This window comes from Bos taurus, chromosome 16 (assembly GCF_002263795.3).
Source record: "Bos taurus isolate L1 Dominette 01449 registration number 42190680 breed Hereford chromosome 16, ARS-UCD2.0, whole genome shotgun sequence".
NCBI lineage: Eukaryota > Metazoa > Chordata > Mammalia > Artiodactyla > Bovidae > Bos > Bos taurus.
In genome coordinates, this window is record NC_037343.1 from 52,134,315 (window position 1) to 52,155,876 (window position 21,562).

At 45.0% G+C, this 21,562-nt stretch overlaps 1 protein-coding gene across 10 annotated transcripts in view; it reads right to left on the reverse strand.

Annotated features, from left to right (window-relative positions):
- FHAD1 (forkhead associated phosphopeptide binding domain 1) overlaps positions 1-21,562 on the reverse strand; it is a 165,429-nt gene that overhangs the window by 47,837 nt on the left and 96,030 nt on the right. For all 10 annotated transcript variants that reach the window (XR_009490770.1, XM_024976835.2, XM_024976836.2 and 7 more), the window contains 2 exons: positions 2,601-2,671; positions 885-1,037 (listed from right to left, as the gene is read on the reverse strand). Coding sequence is in view for 9 of the 10 variants with exons in the window: in XM_024976835.2 (XP_024832603.1) it covers positions 885-1,037; positions 2,601-2,671 (224 nt within the window). In the remaining variant the exon portion in view is untranslated. The remainder of the gene's footprint in view (positions 1-884; positions 1,038-2,600; positions 2,672-21,562) is intronic.

The window sequence follows — 21,562 nt, forward strand, 5'->3', positions numbered from 1 at the left end:
TTCAACCAGCTTCCAGGTGGTTCTTATCTGCCAGCTTGGGTAAAACCTTTGTCTGAGACTCTGTCGCTGAACATGTGTCTGCAGAGCTGTGCCATCAGCACTGGCTAGGAGCTTGTCAGAAATGCAGAGTCCCAGGTTCCACCCCAGACGGGCTGAGTCAGAATCTGCCTTTTTACAACATCCCCAGGTGATTCACAGGCACCTCTGAGTTGAGAGGCACTGCTGGTAGCATCCTTTAATTGGCCGTTTTCTAGAAAAGTAAGCAGCAATTTTGGCCATTTTATTCCCTTGATCTGTATAAACAGAAAGCAAAAGACTGAAATAACACTGGCTGGTCTTGCACATACTTAGAAACACTCTGTCGGTCATAAACCAGGACTTGTAGTAATGCCTCAGATCTGTAAAATCAGCTGCAGTGTATAAACCAATGAAGTACTGTTTCTAGAAATTGCAATAACCGTGCCTACTCAAGTTGATCCTGCTCTGAGTTTTAAGATCCAAGCTTCATGTTAATTCCTCCAACATTATTCACCCTTTTTATTTATTTTTTAAAAAACATGTCTATTTATTTAGGTGCACTGGGTCTTAAGTTGCAGCAAGTAGGATCTTCGAGCTTCATTGTGGTCCGTAGGATCTTCAGTTGGGGCTTGCCGGATGTGGTTCCCTGACCAGGGATCGAACCCAGGCCCTCTGCATTGAGAGTGTGGGATCTTAGCCACTGAACTACCGGAGAAGTCTCCATTCACCCTCTTAAATTAATTTAATTCCATGGCATCCATCAAGATTGCTGCTGAAGTTTCTGCTCTAAATGTGCGCCCTCAGTTTTTTATGGGGAAGGTCATCTCATCCTTCCAGCATGAAAGGGAAGGAAGGGGCCTCCTTACCGCCTTCTCTTCCATCAGGCACTGGACTCGGGCTTTCAGCTTCTCCTCCTGCTGGAGCCTTTCCTCGCTCAGCTTCTCCTTCTCTGCCAGGTGCTCCCGCAACTTCTCTTGCATCAGAGACTGCTGAGTTTCCTGAGAACTGCTGATCTTGATCTGAAGGGAGAGGAAGGGAGATTGTGGCTGATTAGTCCTGTTCGGGACTAATGCAGGAGTCATTTCTACTACTTTTGCGGGAGGGACAAAAGTTCCCAAAACTTTCTGAAAAATGCAGAAAAACTATGCTTAACCTAGTAACCAGTAGGGAAGCAGCAGAGCATCATAGATAAGAGTTCAGACTCTAGATCTAGACAGACTCTCAGCCATAGTTCTTTCTATATGCCTTTTCATTTAAAAGATGAGGTTAATATGAATATATACTTCTTAGTGTTATCAGGACTGAACGAGATAATGTTGGAAAGCTTTTATCACAGTGCTTAGCACGTAGTAGGTGCTTAGTAAATGGTAGTTAGGCTCATTCGTTATTATTTGCTGAGTGTAAGAGGAAAAGCAGTGAGCTAGGGCCAGAAGGCCTGAACTTTTGTCTTGATTCTTCCACCAACTAGCTGTGTGACATTGAGATAGTCACCTAAGCCTCTGAACGTCATTGTCCCTATCTGTAAAATAAGGAGAATGGACTAGATCAGGGCTTGGCAAACTATTGTCTGCAGGCCACATCTGGACCACTGTCTATTTTTATAAATAAAGTTTTATTGGAACACAGCATGCTTGCCACACCCATTCATTTATGCAATTGTCTATGGTTGTCTTTGCTCTAGAGTAGCAGAGTCAGATAGGTGTGACAGAGATGATATGTCCTGAAATATTTACCGGCCCTTTACAGAAAACTTTTCTTACCCCTGGAATTGATGGTCTTTGTGGCTGACTGCTGCGGTGCTCCCCCAATTTCACCCTTCCTCTATTCATACCTTGGGTTATGTAACTTGTAGTGCCTGCCGATATCCTGCCCCCGAAGCTGAACTCAGTCATGTGACTTGCTCTGGCCAGTGGGATGTTGGCAGACATAACATAAGGGCCTGGTTCCTCTTCCTGATCTCTGCTTCCTCTGCTAGTGCCGTGAGAACATGCTCAGGCCAGCCTGCTGGAGGATCAGAGCCATGTGCAACAGAGCACAGCTGCTCCAGCTGAGGCCAGCCTAGATCAGTCAAGAGCCAGCCAACACCCAGGACTGTGAGTAAGTCCATCCAAGGCCAAAGGATTCACCCCCCAGCTGGGCCCGGACATGTGAGCAGCGGACAGTAATTGTGGAATACTGCTATTGTTTATTATGCAGTATTAATATGGCAATAGTTGTCAGAGCAATACAATCCCTAAGGGTTATTTTGCCTCTAAAATGTTGACATTGTGTAACTTTTGGTATGTCTGCTCTCTGTACTGTGGCTAGCTGTACTTCTTCCACTGCATTTAATAAACACAAATTTTAAGATCTAATGTCATTTAAAATTGTCTGGGTTTGGACAGAGGAAAACAAGTCTCCTTGCCCTCCTGGGAGATCTCAGCTACCCCATCTGAATCATTTGGAGTGAAACTGGAGATATCATATCACCTTTTGGAGAATGTGCACTGACTACCTCATAGAGGAACAACGGAGTTAAGATGCCCAGTGCCATGAAAATTTTAAGGAGGAGCTGAAATGAACTTTTGGAGCTCAAAGATTACCTGAAGTTCCTGGGTCCGGCTTGTAATTTTTTTATAATGTTCCAGAAGGTATTTCAGATACAAAGACAATCCTTAAGAAGAGAAGCAAGAAGAAGGTAAGTATCAAGTCAATTCACTTTCTTTGTTTTCTGAATAATGTCTTCACAGGGCTTGCTGACAGGAGGATGAGGGCAACGCTACCCTCCCATCAAGATAACACAAGTTGCCATCCATCTTGTGTTTTTTTAAATGGCTGATCAGCTTCAGTTGGGCTCAAATCCAACTTTCTTTTTGGAGGTAGACAATAAAAACCATCCACAGAACCCTTGTTGACTAAGTGTCCACTGTGCACAAAACTGTGAGCTGAGCTTGGGGGATGGCATGAAGCCATTCCTCAAGGGACTCAGGTTCAGTCTGAGAACAGGTCTAAGTGTCTGACAGGAAACAGGCAGTGACCCCAGGTGGTGTGGAAGTGACCGCTGAAGGAGTGGGGAAGTGTGAGGGTCCCAGAAGAAGAGCTATTGTTTACCCCGAGTGATCACCGCTCAGCTGAGGATCCACTGGGCGTGGGCACTGGCATATGTTCAGAGTTGGAGGGGAGGACATTTCAGGATGGACGATGTGGATGAATGGTGCCCGCAAGAATAAAAGGATATTAGCATGTGGTTTCTTAACGACATCACAGTGAGTTGATGGTGACATTCAGAGGGACTTGATTACAGGCTGATGGGTAGACCAATCTGGTCTGGTACAGAAACAGAGAGGCTTTTCATTCTGGGTGTCAAAGCTTTATTATGTTCTGGGTATGAAGAACATTTGATAGATATTTTTTAACTATGGGGTTTATTTTTCTAAATATGGGTTGATTGAGCAGTCAGTTGGGGATGCCCTTAAAAGCAAGTTTAAGTTTTCCCAGTGTGAACCTTAAAAGGTCAGAGAAGTACTTTCATTTATTAAATTCTCTGTTGGGGGAACAAAGCTTCTCGCCCGACATTTTATTTATTTTTGATTTTTCAAAGGGTCTTGATCAGTGGTTGTGTCTTGGCTAGAATTTGTGGGACTTTGGTTGCTATACAGTCGGCATTTACAAAATCTGAAGCATCATAAATAAAGTTATTTATTTAATCATAAAAAAATCAATGCCCCCCCCCACACGCAAAGATTTCCAGGTCCTAATCCTGAGAGGCCATGGACATTACCTGACAGGGCAGACAGAGATTTGTGGATTTGAGGAAGTTGAGGATCTTGAGATGGGGGGCTTATCCTGGATTGTCTGTGTGGGTCAAATATAGGCACAGGGGTTCTTACAAGAAGTGGACAGAGGGAGTTTGACTGCAGACAGAGGAGAAGGTGATGTGACAGAGCAGAGAAACCTGAAGATACCCCCTTGCTGGCTTTGGAGATAGAAGAAGGGGCCATGAGCCACAGAATGCAAGGGATGAAGGAGTAAAGACTGGAAAGGAGTAAAGACTGGAAAAGGTGAGGGATCAGATTTTTTTCCTACACCCTCTGGAAGAGACCGACCCCTTGACTTTAGCTTAGTGAAACTCATTTTGGACTTTGGGCTCCAGAGCTGTAAAAGAATAAATATGAGTTGTGTTAATATAAGCCACACACCTGTGATAATTTGTTATCACAGCCATGTGTGCATGCACACTAAGTCACTTCAGTCGTGTCCAACTCTGCAACCCAATGGACTTTAGCCTGCCAGATCCTCTGTCCATGGGATTCTCCAGGTAAGAGTACTGGAGTGGGCTGCCATGCCCTCCTCCAGGGGATCTCCTCGACCCAGGGATTGAACCTGTCTCTCTTTTATCTCCTGCACTGGCAGGCAGGTTCTTTACCACTAGTGCCACCTGGGAAGCCCATGACAGTCACAGGAAACTAATATCGGGGGGTGAAGGGAGGAGGCAGGATGAGAGGTGGGGAATGCAGCACATGTTCTGGAAGAGGGTCGAGGTTAGTTGGGGTGGAGTGGATGATGGGGAGGGGAGGAGTAAAGGGAAGAGTTGGGATGGAGGCTGAGGTCAATTTGTGGCCAGCCTAGGGCAGTGGCCTAAAGACTGTAAACCTGACTTAAATTCATGAGTGTGGCCTGTGTGCCCAGCTCTCTGCTAAGCAATCGACGCATCACCCCACTGTATCGTCTGACCATCGCCCCATTTTACAGACTAGGAAGGGGGGCGCTGAGACATGTGGCTGCTAGATGCTGGCAAGCAACCTAGCCAGGGCTTGGGCTCACGGCAGTCGGATTCCAGAGTCTGAGTCACTGCTTTTTCGGCTGCTGATACAGCAGTGAATTGGCTTAATGAACTGTATTTTTTTTTTCAGAAAAATAACAGATGAATTAGAGAGGAAGGAGCCAGTAGAGTTTCTTAACTATAGCACTACTGACATATTAAAAGACACTTGCTCCTTGGAAGAAAAGCTATGACCAACCTACACAGCGTATTAAAAAGCAGAGACATCACTTTGCTGACAAACGTCCATATACTCAAAGCTGGGCTTTCCTAGTGGCTCAGATGGTAAAGCATCTGCCTGCAATGCAGGAGACCTGGGTTTGGTCCCTGGGTCGGGAAGATCCCCTGGAGAAGGAAATGGCAACCCACTCCAGTACTCTTGCCTGGAAAATTCCATGGATGGATGAGCCTGGTAGGCTACAGTCCATGGGGTCACAAAGAATTGCATACAACTGAGCGACTTTGCTTTCTGACTTTCCCTTTCTTTCTTATGGTTATTCCAGTAGTCACATATGGATGTGACCGCTGGACCACAAAGAAGGCTGAGCACCAAACAATTGATGCTTTCCAACTGTAGTGCTGGAGAAGACTCTTGAAAGTCCCATGGACTGTAAGGAGATCAAACCAGTCAATTCTAAAGGAAATCAACCCTGAATATTCATTGGAAGGACTGATGCTGAAGCTGAAGCTCCAATACTTTGGTCACCTGATGCAAAGAGCCGACTCATTGGAAAAGACCCTGATTCTGGGAAAGATTGAGGGCAGGAGGAGAAGGAGGCGACTGAGGATGAGATGGTTGGATGGCATCACTGATCAATGGACATGAATTTGAGCAAACTCAGGGAGACAGTGAAGGACAGGGAAGCCTGGTGTGCTGCAGTTCATGGGGTCACAAAGAGGAGGACATGACTCAGTGACGGAGCAACAGCTGATATATTGGGCTGGACAATCCTCTGTTGGGGGGCTGTCCTGTGCAGTGTAACAATCTTGAGCAGCATCCTGGCCTCTAGCCTCTGGCTTCCAGGAGCATCCCTCACCCCAGCTGTGATGATCAAAGATGAGAAGGTTTTGAGAAAGAGACCTGGCGGGAGTGGGGGCGGGTGGGTAGGACAGAGGAAACAGAGCTTGGGGAGGAAGGTGGGCCTTCAAAGACAAAGTCACAAGTTAGTGGTGAGGACAGAGGGTGTAACACACTGTAAGGTCTTGGTGGGACAGGAGTACAAGCTATAGAAAAGGAGTTAAAGAAGCAGTGATCCTGAAGATGCACCAGCTTGAAGGGCATGTTTGATGACAAAGGAGTGAGACGCAGAGAAAGGCTGGAGATGCTGAAGGAGGAGGTCATGATTCAAAACCCTGCACACAGGATGGCCTGGGAGGGAAAGAGAAAGGGAAACGCAGGGAGGGAGGAAGTACGCCTGGAAGAGAACACAGTAGGGGAAGACAGACGGAAGATGGGGAAGATGGATGTGGAGGGAGACGGAGGGGAGCTGAACAGGCTCGCGCCTGGGCCCTTGACCTGCGACAAGGCCACCTGCTGAGAATTTCCAGCTTGGAAGACTGAGAATGATAACAGTATAATAATAGCGAGTCCCTTGGACTGCAAGGAGATCCAGCCAGTCCATTCTAAAGGAGATCAGTCCTGGGTGTTCATTGGAAGGACTGATGCTGAAGCTGAAACTCCAATACTTCAGCCACTTCATGAGAAGAGTTGACTCATTGGAAAAGACCCTCATGTTGGGAGGGATTGGGGGCAGGAGGAGAAGGGGACGACAGAGGATGAGATGGCTGGATGGCATCACCAACTCGATGGACATGAGTTTGGGTAAACTCCAGGAGTTGGTGATGGACAGGGAGGCCTGCCATGCTGCGATTCATGGGGTCGCAAAGAGCTGGACACGACTGAACTGAACTGAACTGAACTGAACTGAATAATAGCTAGTGTCAGTATTAAGCACTTGCTGTGTGCCAGGCACCATGCCAGGAGTTTGACACGTGATATTTTCTAATCATTACAAACAACCCAACAAGGAAATTTGTTTGCATTTCTAGGCACGACACAGACGCTCAGCCAGGTTAAGCTGTGGAGCTGGTGAGCAGTAGGATCAGAGTTCAGACTTAGGTCTGTTGTTGTCTCTCTCTTTTTTTAAAAAAAAAAATTATTTATTTTTAATTGTCATTCTCTTTTAAGAGAGACTAGAGGTTGGAGAGTGAAGGGTTGAGCTGGCTGATGTGAAGGGTGTGTGATAAGAAGGACACCAAGGTGGCAGAGATGGGTGACGCTAGCTTGGGCTGTAGAAGAGGGGTTTTCCTCTTTGAGAAGAAGCAATTCTTTATTATATTCTGGTTACAGAAGTTATGGAGGACAGAGGAGACAGCCTGATGTGCTGCCGTCTGTGGGGTTGCAAAGAGTCGGACACGACTTAGCGACTGAACAACAACAGCACTTAAGTTATACTTGCCTGTTACACAAATCCAAACAGGACCGAGACCCACAAAGTGCAAACTGTCCCTCCACCCCCGCCGCTGTATCCTCAGTGGTCTGCACACAGCAGTCTGCAATAAACAGCTGTTAAAAGACTGAGTGAAAGTCAAGGCTCACGCAGTCCCATCATACTGGGATAGGCCTTTCAACACTTGTTTTTTTCTCCAAATTTCTCTTGTGGTCAGATAATGACACTTGGGGGAAAAAAAAAAGGGGGGGGTGGATCGGGGAAAGAACACTGTGTATATTCTATGACAATCTACTTTTTTTTTTCCACTTAAAAATACTGCTTATCTTGGATATCTAAGGAAGAGTGATTTTCTATGTATGGAGAGAAGACTTTGTAACAAAGTCTTGCAGAAATAGACACAATCAACTGAGCTTGCAAAGAAAAATGTAAAAAGTCCTTTCTTTCCCTTATCAAAAGAAGCTGAGAAACCAGGCGGGGATGAAATTTAAGATCCTCCTTAATGTCTCCTATCTTCCCAGCGGGCTTAGTGTTTCTTGTCTTCCTAGCGGGACCAGGCAGCAAATCCTTCACCAATCAGATTTTTTAGATCACGGACTTTTTAAAAATTAAGGTATGGTTGATGTACAGGTATTATATGTTTCAGGTATATAACATAGTGGTTCACAACTTTTAAAGATTATATTCCACTTACAGTTATTATAAAAATGTTGGCTATGTTCTCTGTGTTGTATAATATATCCTTGTGGTTTATATTTTATACATAGTAGTTTATGCCTTTTAATCCTCTATCCCTGTTTTTTCCTCCCCTTCTCTCTCTCCATTGGTAACTACTAGTTTGTCCTCTGTATCTTGGAGTCTGTTTCTTCTTTGTTACATTCTCTAGTTTTATTTTTAGATTCCACATATAAGTGATATTATACAGTATTTGTCTTTTTCTGTCTGACTTATTTTGCTAAGCATCAGTTCAGTCAGTCAGTTCAGTTGCTCAGTTGTGTCCGACTCTTTGTGACCCCATGAATCGCAGTACACCAGGCCTCCCTGTCCATCACCAATTCCTAGAGCTTACCCAAACTCATGTCCATCGAGTTGGTGATGCTATCCAGCCATCTCATCCTCTGTCGTCCCCTTCTCCTCCTGCCCCCAATCCCTCCCAGGATGAGGGTCTTTTCCAATGAGTCAACTCTTCTCATGAAGTGGCCCAAGTACTGGAATTTCAGCTTTAGCATGATTCCTTCCAAAGAAATCCCAGGGCTGATCTCCTTTAGAATGGACTGGTTGGATCTCCTTGCAGTCCAAGGAACTCTCAAGAGTCTTCCCCAACACCACAGTTCAAAAGCATCAATTCTTCGGTGCTCAGCTTTCTTCACAGTCCAACTCTCACATCCATACATGACCACCGGAAAAACCATAGCCTTGAGTAGACGGACCTTTGTTGGCAAAGTAATGTCTCTGCTTTTGAATATGCTGTCTAGGTTGGTCATAACCCTCCTTCCAAGGAGTAAGCATCTTTTAATTTCATGGCTGCAGTCACCATCTGCAGTGATTTTGGAGCCCAGAAAAATAAAGTCTGACACTGTTTCCACTGTTTCCCCATCTATTTCCCATGAAGTGATGGGACCAGATGCCATGACCTTTGTTTTCTGAATGTTGAGCTTTAAGCCAACTTTATCACTCTCCTCTTTCACTTTCATCAAGAGCATAATACCCTCCAAGTCCATCCATGTTGTTGCAAATGGTAAATAATGCTGCTATGAACACTGGGTTCATGTAGCTTTTCAGATTAGTGTTTTTATTTTGGGGGGATAAATATCCAGGAATGGAATTGCTGGATCCTATGGTAGTTTTGGAGAAGGCAATGGCACCCCACTCCAGTACTCTTGCCTGGAAAATCCCATGGACGGAGCAGCCTGGTAGGCTGCAGTCCATGGGGTCACTAAGAGTCAGACATGACTGAACGACTTCACTTTCACTTTTTACTTTCATGCATTGCAGAAGGCAATGGCAACCCACTCCAGTGTTCTTGCCTGGAGAATCCCAGGGACGGGGGCGCCTGGTGGGCTGCCGTCTATGGGGTCGCACAGAGTCAGACACGACTGAAGCGACTTAGCATAGCATAGCGTATGGTAGTTTTATTTTTAGTTTTCTGTGAAACCTTCAAACTGTTTTCCATTAGTGGTTACACCAATTTACACTCCCGCCAACAGTGTGCGATGGTTCTCTTTTCTCCACATCCTTGACAACATCTGTTATTTGTTTTCTTTTTGATGATGGTTATTCTGACAGGTGTGAGGTAATATCTAACCAATCAGATCTTTAGTAGTGATCCCACCTTCTGGGCTGCTCATGACATCACCCAGCAATACTTCAGGTGGTTTCCCTCTACATTACTCAACCTGGATTTCCCTGAGGGACTTACTTCAAAATTTTACAAACCTAGCTTGTTATTACATGCATTTTATCTCTTAGGACAATATTTTAAAAGGCAGGTAGTATGATGGTTAAGAGCAGGGGCTTTGAGTTCGGAGGGACCTGGATGGAGTGCCAGCTTTACCACTCGGTAGCTGGCAAATACACCCATTGTCATGACTCTTGAAAGGAGGTCCAGGAAGAGGACAGAGCATTCACAGCTAAGAAAACCTGACTTGCTGTCAGATGTAGATGGGGCAGGGGTCACAGGTAAAGTCACCTTGGTGTGAGTAAATCAAGCAGCGGTGCTGCTGGGCACATACCCATCTGACTGCCACCCACATTAGTTCACATTACATCAACAGTGATGCTGATGGCAGCCGCCACTGACTAAGGCTCACGTGTGCCTCTGTGGTTTGGGTGCCACATCACTCAACCCTCACAGCTACTGGGTGAGATCTGTCCCCCATTTTATGACCAGTAAACAGAGGTACACAGAAGCCCAGCAACCTGCCCACACAAGTGACGGTGCACACTTGAGAGTCAAGCCTTGGCAGCTGGTCTCCAAAGCCCAGACCCAGAATCTTCACTGTAATGCAAACCTGGGGCAAGGCCAGCAGTGTGCTCAGGCAGGCATCAAATGTTCTTCATCCCAGGGGATGAAACTCTCAACTTTGCCTCCACTCAAGTTAATGACAGAACCTGTCCTCTAGGAACTGGGTATGTAGCTGGTACCTCTCTGGATCTTTAGAGGTCATGTGGGGTCACAGAAAAAAACACAGCCATTAGAATCACAATGACCTCAGTTTGGGTCCTGACCCTGCCATGTACCAGCTGTGTGACTTTGAGCATGTTTTGTAATGTTATTGGTACTCCGTTTCCTGGCCTGCAAAATAAAGACAACAATAGTACCTAGCTCGTTGGGTTGCTGGAAGATAAAAGTATGAGGTACATGTAAAACAACTAACACAGTGACAGGTACCCAGGAGGAGTGAAGCAAACCATGGTTCCTACCCTTTTTGTTAAGGAACTGTAAGCACAGAAGACTCTTAGGAGTGTTTGTGGTTGGTGATGAATGACTGACGATCCCCTTCTGGCCTCAGTACCTCAAATCACCTTATCACAGTGAAATACTCATAAAAGGTTTTGGGCCAATTTCTGCATTTTTAAAATGAGGATTTTACATGCTTTACTGAGTTGTACGTGGTTTACTGAGTTATTGTGAAGATGAACTGAGGTTGCTGCTGCTGCTGCTAAGTCGCTTCAGTCGTGTCCGACTCTGTGCGACCCCATAGACGGCAGCCCACCAGGCTCCCCGGTCCCTGGGATTCTCCAGGCAAGAACACTGGAGTGGGTTGACATTTCCTTCTCCAATGCATGAAAGTAAAAAGTGAAAGTGAAGTCGCTCAGTCATGTCTGACTCTTTGCGACCCCATGGACTGTAACCTACCAGGCTCCTCCGTCCATGGGATTTTCCAGGCAAGAGTCCTGGAGTGGGGTGCCATTGCCTTCTCTGGAACTGAGGTTAGGTATGGAAAATACCTAGAACAGCGTCTAGAATGCAAGTGCTCAGTAATGAATGATGGCCACCACTGTCACCATCACCATCCTCACCATCTTCTACTCATTATTCTCACCGCCATGACCATCACAGTCATCACCACCATCATCTTCACTACCTTCATCATCGTCGCCATCATCACCATCACCCTCGTTACACTTACCATTATTATCTGAACCATCACCATCACCCCTGTGTGGATGGCTCTAGGAACTAAGGGCAAGTACTACCTAATCCAGAGAATATTAGGAATACTCTAGCTCATCTGGTTCTTTTCAACATTTGATGCTTTGAGAGAATATTGTTGGGGCTGGAAGATAAAAAGCCTTTTACCATTAGCTTCCTCTTCTACTGAATGAATGAAGAATGGGCCATAGTCACTGGCCTCTCTGATATTCCCCTTTAACATTTGATTTCTTAGAACCAAGTACGAACAGTTGTAATCAGAGAACAAAGTCTGTGTCTCCCCAGCTGGTTTTCCATAGAACATTATTCCAAGCGTTGTTAGTTCGGGCTAAGGGTAGCAAGAAGGAGAAATGTATTTTGGGAATACTGCATTCTTATCCCATCCTGAGAGATCCGTAGTGTGTATCAGTGCAGGAGGGGCTCTGCAGAGACTTGTTTGATATTGCTCAACTCTCCTCACTCTGTGAACTCCAGAGAAAAAGACAGGGGACCTGAGGAATGCTGCCTGAAAAGAGTCTTCCTCAAGCTTTCTGATGGCTTAACATTACAACCCATGTTTCTTTATGGTAATGCAGTCAGTCATGTACAACTCTTTGTGACCCCATAGATTGTAGCCTGCCAGTCTCCTCTGTCCAGTGAATTCTTCCAGCAGGAATATTGGAGCAGATTGCATTTCTTCCTCCAGGGAGAATCTTCCTGACCCAGGGATCAAACCCGCATCTCCTGCATTGCAAGCGGATTCTTTATCGTCTGAACCACCAGGGAAGCCCTTTCATTTTCGTGACGAGATTAGAGACAGACGCTATAACGACTCTTGCGAGTGGGGAGGGGACAGTGCATGCCTTGCTTGGTCCACTGTCACTAGGTTAGAGATCATGGTCCTTCCCTGTTTTAGTTCCAGTTTGAAGAGCAGCTAGAACTGTGGGCCACGTCTCACCTGATTTTACATACATTCAGACTCTGCCATGATTACAGCAATAGTAATACTGTGGTTGCAGAGGTGTTGGGTTGTTGGGAGGAATCCAGTCCCTGCCTCTTCTCTATATGGTCTGTGAAGGGCAGACATTTACAGAGAAGTTAATCTTGATTTTCTTTTCAAAAATGTTTAAAAGAAATTTATACCACCTTCTGGATTACCTTAGAGATATCCTGGCTGGGGTTGTCTAATCACTGGAGTTGAATCAGTTCAGTTTAGTCGCTCAGTCGTGTCCGACTCTTCGAGACCCCATGAATCACAGCACGCCAGGCTTCCCTGTCCATCACCAACTCCCGGAGTTCACTCAGACTCATGTCCATCGAGTCAGTGATGCCATCCAGCCATCTCATCCTCTGTCGTCCCCTCTCCTCCTGCCCTCAATCCCTCCCGGTATCAGAGTCTTTTCCAATGAGTCAATTCTTCACATGAGGTGGACAAAGTACTGGAGTCTCAGCTTCAGCATCATTCCCTCCAAAGAAATACCAGGGCTGATCTCCTTCAGAATGGACTGGTTGGACCTCCTTGCAGTCCAAGGGACTCTCAAGAGTCTTCTCCAACACCACAGTTTAAAAGCATCAATTCTTCGGCTCTCAGCTTTCTTCACAGTCCAACTCTCACATCCATACATGACCACTGGAAAAACCATAGCCTTGAGTAGACGGACCTTTGTTGGCAAAGTAATGTCTCTGCTTTTGAATATGCTATCTAGGTTGGTCATAATTTTCCTTCCAAGGAGTAAGCGTCTTTTAATTTCATGGCTGCAGTCACCATCTGTAGTGATTTTGGAGCCCAGAAAAATAAAGTCTGACACTGTTTCCACTGTTTCCCCATCTATTTCCCATGAAGTGATGGGACCGGATGCCATGATCTTTGTTTTCTGAATGTTGAGCTTTAAGCCAACTTTTTCACTCTCCACTTTCACTTTCATCAAGAGGCTTTTTAGTTCCTCTTCACTTTCTGCCATAAGGGTGGTGTCATCTGCATATCTGAGGTTATTGATATTTCTCCCGGCAATCTTGATTCCAGCTTCTATTTCTTCCAGTCCAGCGTTTCTCATGATGTACTCTGCATATAAGTTAAATAAGCAGGGTGACAATATACAGCCTTGACGTACTCCTTTTCCTATTTGGAACCAGTCTGTTGTTCCATGTCCAGTTCTAACTGTTGCTTCCTGACCTGCATACAGATTTCTCAAGAGGCAGATCAGGTGGTCTGGTATTCCCATCTCTTTCAGAATTTTCCACAGTTTATTGTGATCCACACAGTCAAAGGCTTTGGCATAGTCAATAAAGCAGAAATAGATGTTTTTCTGGAACTCTCTTGCTTTTTCCATGATCCAGCGGATGTTGGCAATTTGATCTCTGGTTCCTCTGCCTTTTCTAAAACCAGCTTGAACATCTGGAAGTTCATGGTTCACATATTGCTGAAGCCTGGCTTGGAGAATTTTGAGCATTACTTTACTAGCGTGTGAGATGACTGCATTTGTGTGGTAGTTTGAGCATTCTTTGGCATTGCCTTTCTTTGGGATTGGAATGAAAACTGACCTTTTCCAGTCCTGTGGCCACTGCTGAGTTTTCCAAATTTGCTGGCATGTTGAGTGCACACTTTCACAGCATCGTCTTTCAGGATTTGAAATAGCTCAACTGGAATTCCATCACCTCCACTAGCTTTGTTCGTAGTGATGCTTTCTAAGGCTCACTTAACTTCATATTCCAGGATGTCTGGCTCTAGGTCAGTGAGCACACCATCATGATTATCTGGGTCGTGAAGATCTTTTTTGTATAGTTCTTCTGTGTATTCTTGCCACCTCTTCTTAATATCTTCTGCTTCTGTTAGGTCCATAATATCACTCCTCTATTCTCATTCACTGGTGTAAGAAATGTCAAATTCATGCAGCCTCCCTGGGCGGGTGGTTTGGCAAGAAGGATCCACAATCTTAAAAACGTTGGAGTCCCCTAAGTGTGGCCCTGGGTTCTCCCTTCTCATCTGATACTTTCTTTCTCAGTGATACCATTCATACCCATGGCTTTAATCACCATCCATCCCACACAGTGACCAAGCACCCACCCTGTGGCATGTGTTCTTCTGGGTTTTGGGGCCACATCATTGACATTCATTTCCAGGCTAGATACCCAGGGTGACAGCTGCATCCTTGGCACCTCATCTTGGATGTCTCCAGGCAATTCTCACTATCTTCCCCCTCAAATCTGGTCCTCACGTCACATTCCTTACTGCGGAGTTTGGTGAAGGAACCACATCTGTACTTTTACACAAGCCAGAAGCGTGGAGATCTGCAACCCCCTTTCTCTCTGTGGTTTCTCTTGTTGTTGCTGTTTAGTCACTCAGTTGTGTCCAATTATTTTGCAGCCCTGTGGACTGTAGTCCACCAAGCTCCTCTGTCCACCGGATTTCCTGGCCAAGAATACTGGAGTGGGTTGCCATTTCCTTCTTCAGGGGATCTTTCCAGCCCAGGGATTGAACCCAGGTCTCTTGCACTGGCAGGTGGATTCTTTACCACTGAGCTACCAGGGAAGCCCCTACCTCTTTTCTAACCATATCTAATTCCATTCATCTTTTAAATGCCCCTGGAATCTTCTCTCTTTTTCCATCCCCTTCTCTGCCGTAGCAAGGGCCTCCATCGTGTCTTATGACAGCCTTCTAGCTGTACTCCAGGGTTCTGTGCTGGCCACCTTCCTGGACAGTTTCCATTCATAGCTGAGATGACTGTGTCCAAATGCAAGCCAATTCCATCAGTTCCTTACTTAAAACCTTTTATGGACTTCTTTCTGCTCCCTGGCCAAAGCAGAGCTTCCTACCAGGGACCTGCAAGTCCCTGGGCCCCCCGTGGTATAGCCCCCACTGACCTCTCTCATTGTTCCTTCCCTGCCCCACTCCTGTCCCCGTTTTTTAGCCCTTGCTTGTGTTCTCCTTGTTTCCTGTGATACCATCATTCTACTATCTTCACCCAGGATGCCCCCACCCTCCTCTGTTTGGCAAATAACTCCCATGCATCCTGCAGAGGCCCTGCCCTCCCTGTCCAAGTCAGAGCCCTGCACTTCTCCTTCAAAGCAACTGTCCCCATTAAAGTTTTCCATGTGAGTGATTTTTTGGTAGCTGCCCATCCTATCCTGTCACAAGATGTGCTGATCTTCTCCTGCAAGAACTCCAACATTAAAACTCGCTGCTGAATAACCATTGACAGGAGAATGTTGGATCCCACCAAAAAAGATATCTCATGTCCAAGTGCAAAGGAGAAGCCCAGCAAGATGACAGGAGGGGTGAAATCGTGTTTAGAATCAAACCCCATACCTGCCCCTTGGAGGGCTCAGACAAAACCTTGTGTGCACCAGGGAACCCCACAGAGACTGAGCCAGACCTGCCTTTGAGTGTTTGAGTGTCTCCTGCAGGCGTATGGGTCAGCAGTGGCCTGCCGCAGGGGTAGGGGCTCTGGGTGCAGAAGACCTGGGTATGTCATAAGCCCCATTGGAGGAGGCCACCATTAACCCCACCACAGAGCCGCCAGACTTACACAGGACTGGGAAAACAGACTGTTGGAAGGCACAAACAAAATCTTGTGCGCACCAGGACTCAGGAGAAAGGAGCAGTGACTCCACAAGAGACTGACCCAGACCTGCCTGTGAGTGTCCAGGAGTCTCCGGCAGAGGCATGGGTAGGCGGTGACCTGTGGCAGAGTTGGGGGCACTGAGTGCAGCAGTGCATGCACAGGACCTTGCAAGGAGGTAGCCATTATCCTCATTACCTCCACCATAGTTTGACCAGAGGTCAAACAACAGGGAGGGGGCACAGCCCCACCCATCAACAGAACGTTGGATTAAAGATTTACTGAGCATGGCCCCGCCCATCAGAACAAGACCCAGTTTCCCCCTCAGTCAGTCTCTCCCATCAGGAAACTTCCATAAGCCTCTTATCCTTATCCATCAGAGGGCAGACAGAATGAAAACCACAATCACAAAAAATAATCAAACTGATCACATGGACCACAGCCTTGTCTAACTCAGTGAGACTATGAGCCATGCCATGTAGGGCCACCCAAGACAGACAGGTCATGGTGGAGAGTTCTGACAAAACGTGGTCCGCTGGAGAAGGGAATGGCAAACCACTTCAGTATTCTTGCCTTGAGAACCCCATGAACAGTATGAAAAGGCAAAAAGATAGGACACTGAAAGATGAACTCCTCAGGTCAATAGGTGCCCAATATGCTACTGGAGAAGAGTGGAGAAACAATTCCAGAAAGAATGAAGAGACGGAGCCAAAGCAAAAACAACACCCAGTTGTGGATGTGACTGGTGATGGAAGTAAAGTCCGATGCTGTAAAGAATAATATTCCATAGGAACCTGGAATGTTACGTCCATGAATCAAGGTAAATTAGAAGTGGTCAAACAGGAGATGGCAAGAGTGAACATCAACATTTTAGGAATCAGTGAACTAAAATGGACCGGAATGGGTGAATTTAACTCAGATGACTATTGTATCTACTATTGTGGGGAAGAATCCCTTAGAAGAAATGGAGTAGCCCTTGTAGTCAACAAAAGAGTCTGAAATGCAGTTCTTGGGTGCAATCTCAAAAATGACAGAATGATCTCTGTTCATTTCCAAGGCAAACCATTCACTATCACAGTAATCCAAGTCTATGCCATGACCAGTAATAGTGATGAAGCTGAAATTGAATGGGTTCTATGAAGACCTACAAGACTTTCTAGAACTAACACCCCAAAAAGATGTCCTATTCATTACAGGGGACTGGAATGCAAAAGTAGGAAGTCAAGAGATACCTAGCAACAGGCAAATTTGGCCTTGGAGTACAAAATGAAGCAGGGTAAAGGCTAACAGAATTTTGCCAAGAGAACACACTGGTCATAGCAAACACCTTCTTCTAACAACACAAGAGAAGACTTTACACATGGAAATCACCAGATGGTCAATAACAAAATCAGACTGATTATATCCTTTGCAGCAAAAGAGGAAGAAGCTCTATACAGTCAGAAAAAACAAGACTGGGAGCTGACTGTGGCTCAGATCATGAAATCCTTGTTGCCAAATTCAGACTTAAATTGAAGAAAGTAGGGAAAACCACTAGACCATTCAGGTATGACCTAAATCAAATCCCTTACGATTACACAGTGGAAGTGAGAAAATAGAGTCAAGGGATTAGATCTGATAGACAAGAGTGCCTGAAGAACTATGGATGGAGGTTCGTGACATTGTACAGAAGGCAGTGGTCAAGACCACCCCCAAGAAAAAGAAATGCAAAAAGGCAAAATGGTTGTATAAGGAGGCCTTACAAACAGTTGAGAAAAGAAGAGGAGTGAAAGGCAAATGAAAAAAGGAAAGATATACCCATCTGAATTCAGAGTTCCAAAGAATAGCACAGAGAGATAAGAAAGTCTTCCTCAGTGATCAATGCAAAGAAATAGAGGAAAACATAGAATGGGGAAGACTAGAGATCTCTTCAAGAAAATTAGAGATATTAAGGGAACATTTCATGCAAAGATGGGGACAATAAAGGACAGAAATGGTATGGACCTAACAGAAGCAAAAGATATTAAGAAGAGGTGGCAAGAATACCCAGAAGAACTATACAAAAAAGATCTTTATGACTCAGATAATCACGATGCTGTGATCACTCACCTAGAGCCAGACATCCTGGAAAGTGAAGTCAATTGAGGCTTAGGAGGCATCACTATGAACAAAGCTAGTGGAGGTGATGGAACTCCAGTAGAGCTATTTCAAATCCTAAAAGATGATGCTGTGAAAGTGCTGCACTCAACATGCCAGCAAATTTGGAAAACTCAGCAGTGGCCATAGGACTGGAAAAGGTCAGTTTTCATTCCAATCCCATAGAAGGGCAATGTCAAAGAATGTTCAAACTATGGCACAATTGCACTCATCTCACACACTAGTAAAGTAATGCTCAAAATTCTCCAAGCCAGGCTTCAAGAGTATGTGAACCATGAACTTCCAGATAGTCAAGCTGGATTTAGAAAAGGCAGAGGAACCAGAGATCAAATTGCCAATATCTGCTGGATCATGGAAAAAGCAAGAGAGTTCCAGAAACACATCTACTTCTGCTTTATTGACTATGCCAAAGCCTTTGACTGTGTGGATCACAATAAACTGGAAAATTCTTCAAGAGATGGGAATACCAGGCCACCTTACCTGCTTCCTGAGAAATCTGAATGGAGGTCAAGAAGCAACAGTTAGAACTGTACATGGAACAACAGACTGGTTCCAAATCGGGAAAGGAGTACGTTAAGGCTGTATATTGTCACCCTGCTTATTTAACTTACATGCAGAGTATATCATGTGAAATGCCAGGCTGTATGAAGCTCAAGCTGGAATCAAGATTGCCAGGAGAAATATCAATAACCTCATATATGCAGATGACACCATCCTATGGGAGAAAGCGAAGAGGAACTAAAGAGCCTCTTGATGAAAGTGAAAGAGGAGAGTGAAAAAGCTGGCTTAAAACTCAACATTCAGAAAATGAAGATCATGGCATCTGGTCCCATCACTTCATGGCAAATAAATGGGGAAATAATGGAAACAGTGACAAACTTTATTTTCTTGGGCTCCAAAATCACTGCAGATGATGACTGCAACCATGAAATTAAAAGATGCTTGCTCCTTGGAAGGAAATCTGTGACGGACCTGGACAGCATATTCAAAAGCAGAGACATTATTTTGCCAACAAACGTCCATCCTGTCAAAGCTATGGTTTTTCCAGTAGTCATGTATGGATGTGAGAGTTGGACCATAAAGAGAGCTCAGTGCTGAAGAACTGATGCTTTTGAACTGTGGTGTTGGAGAAGACTCTTGAGAGTCCCTTGGACTGCAAGGAGATCCAACCAGTCCATCCTAAAGGAAATCAGTCCTGAATATTCATTGGAAGGACTGATGCTGAAGATGAAGCTCTAATACTTTGGCCACCTGATGCAAAGAACTGACTCATTTGAAAAGACCCTGATGCTGGAAAAGATTGAATGCGGGAGGAGAAGGGGATGACAGAGGATGAAATGGTTGGACGGCATCACCGACTGGATGGACATGAGTTTGAGTAAGCTCCGGGAGTTGGTGATGGACAGGGAAGCCTGGCGTGCTGCAGTCTACGGGGTTGCAAAGAGTTGGACATGACTGAGCAACTGAACTGAAGATCCTATCCTTTCCTGAGACCATAAAATCTACAAGGGCTGGGATAGAGCCTGTTGTCTCAGCAATATTTTATTATGAAAGAGTTCAGATTCACAGTAAAGAAGGAGGAGTTTTATAGCCAAGATCTAGATTCTACCTGTTTTTGGCCCCATTATATCTCTGCCCAGCATGGTGCCTGGTATCTAGTAGACCTGTAATAAATCTTTGCTGAGTGAAAGTGGTTCATATCCTTCCACATCTCAGATGATAAAGATAAGGTGAACAATATTTATGTCAGCATCATTTCTGTGTGTGAAAAATTGGAAACAACTTAAAGGCCCAAGATAGAGAACTGGCTAAATAAATTATGGTACATCCTACATAGTGGGATTCCTTATCATCAGCGACAGCAATGATGTGTGTATTGACATGGAAGGGTGTTCCTGATGTACTGTTAGGAACAAAACTAAAGAAAACTGGGTATGATGTTATTTTTTTGTAAAGTTAATAAATCAATAAACATTTACAGGTAGAACCTATTCTATGATAGGTACTCTTTTTAAATACTTTAGATATATTAATGCATTTTAACCCTCACAAGAATCCTATGGAGTGAGTATACCCTATTATCCCCATTTTACAGATAAGGAAACTGAGGCACAGAGAGGGGAATAACTTGCCTAGACTCACATAGCTCTTTCCATGGGAAAATGCCTTGGAAGTTACACAAAGAATATGACAGTGTTGACAATATCAAATACTGGCAAGGCTGTGAGGCAACAGGAACTCTCACTCATTGTTGGTGGGAATGCAAAATACAGTCACTTTGGAAGAGAGCTTTGTGGTTTCATTAAGAACTAAATGTACTCTAACCACATGATCCAGCAACTACAACCTTGGTATTTCCTCAAAGGAGTTGAAAACACGCCCACACACAAACCTGCACGTGGATATTTATGGCAGCTTTATTCATAATTGCCCAAACTTGGAAACAACCAGGATGTCCTTCAGTAGGTGAGTACATAATGGAACATTGCTCAGTGCTTAGTCACTCAGTCAACCTCTTGGCTGCAGCCTGCCAGGCTCTTCTGTCTATGGAATTTTCCAGGTAAGAACACTGGAGTGGAGTGGGTTGCCATTTCCTACTCCAGGGGATCTTCCTGACCCTCGGATCAAACCCTTGATTCCTGCGTCTCCTGCATTGGCAGGAGGGTTCTTTACCACTGCGCTACTTGGGAAGCAATGGAATATTGTTTGGCACTAAAAAAAGAGCTGTCAAGCCATGAAAAAACTTAGAGGAAACTTAAATGCATATTACTAAGTAAAAGAAACTAATCTGAAAGATTGTATGATCCCAACTATATGATATTTTAGAAAAGGCAAAAAACCATGGTGACAATAAAAAAGATCTGTGGTTGCCAGGGACTGGAGGTCGGGGAGGAAGCACAGAGGATTTTCAGGGCAATGAGACTATTCCGTATGATATTATAATGGTAGCTACATGTTATCACACATTTGTCCAAGCTCAAATCCATAGAATGTACAAGAGTAAACCCTACACAACACTTCAGATCAACTACACTCCAGTAAAATTAAAATTAAAAGGAGTGAACCCCAAAGTAAACCTGATCGCTTCCCTGATAGCTCAGTTAGTTAAGAATCCACCTGCAACGCAGGAGACTCTGGTTCGATTCCTGGGTGGGGAAGATCTGTTGGAGAAGGAATAGGCTACCCACTCCAGTATTCTTGGGTTTCCCTTGTGGCTCAGCTGGTAAAGAATCCCCCACCCCAACAATGTGGGAGACCTAGGTTCAATCCCTGGGTTGGGAAGATCCCCTGGAGAAGGGAAAGGCTACCCACTCCAGTACGCTGGCCTGGAAAATTCCATGGACTGTATAGTCCATGGGTTCACAGAGTCAGTCACGACTGAGCAACTCTGACTTTTCTTTTCAATGTAAACCATGGGCTTTGGGTGATTACGATGTGTCCATGTAGGTTCATCAGCTGCAAC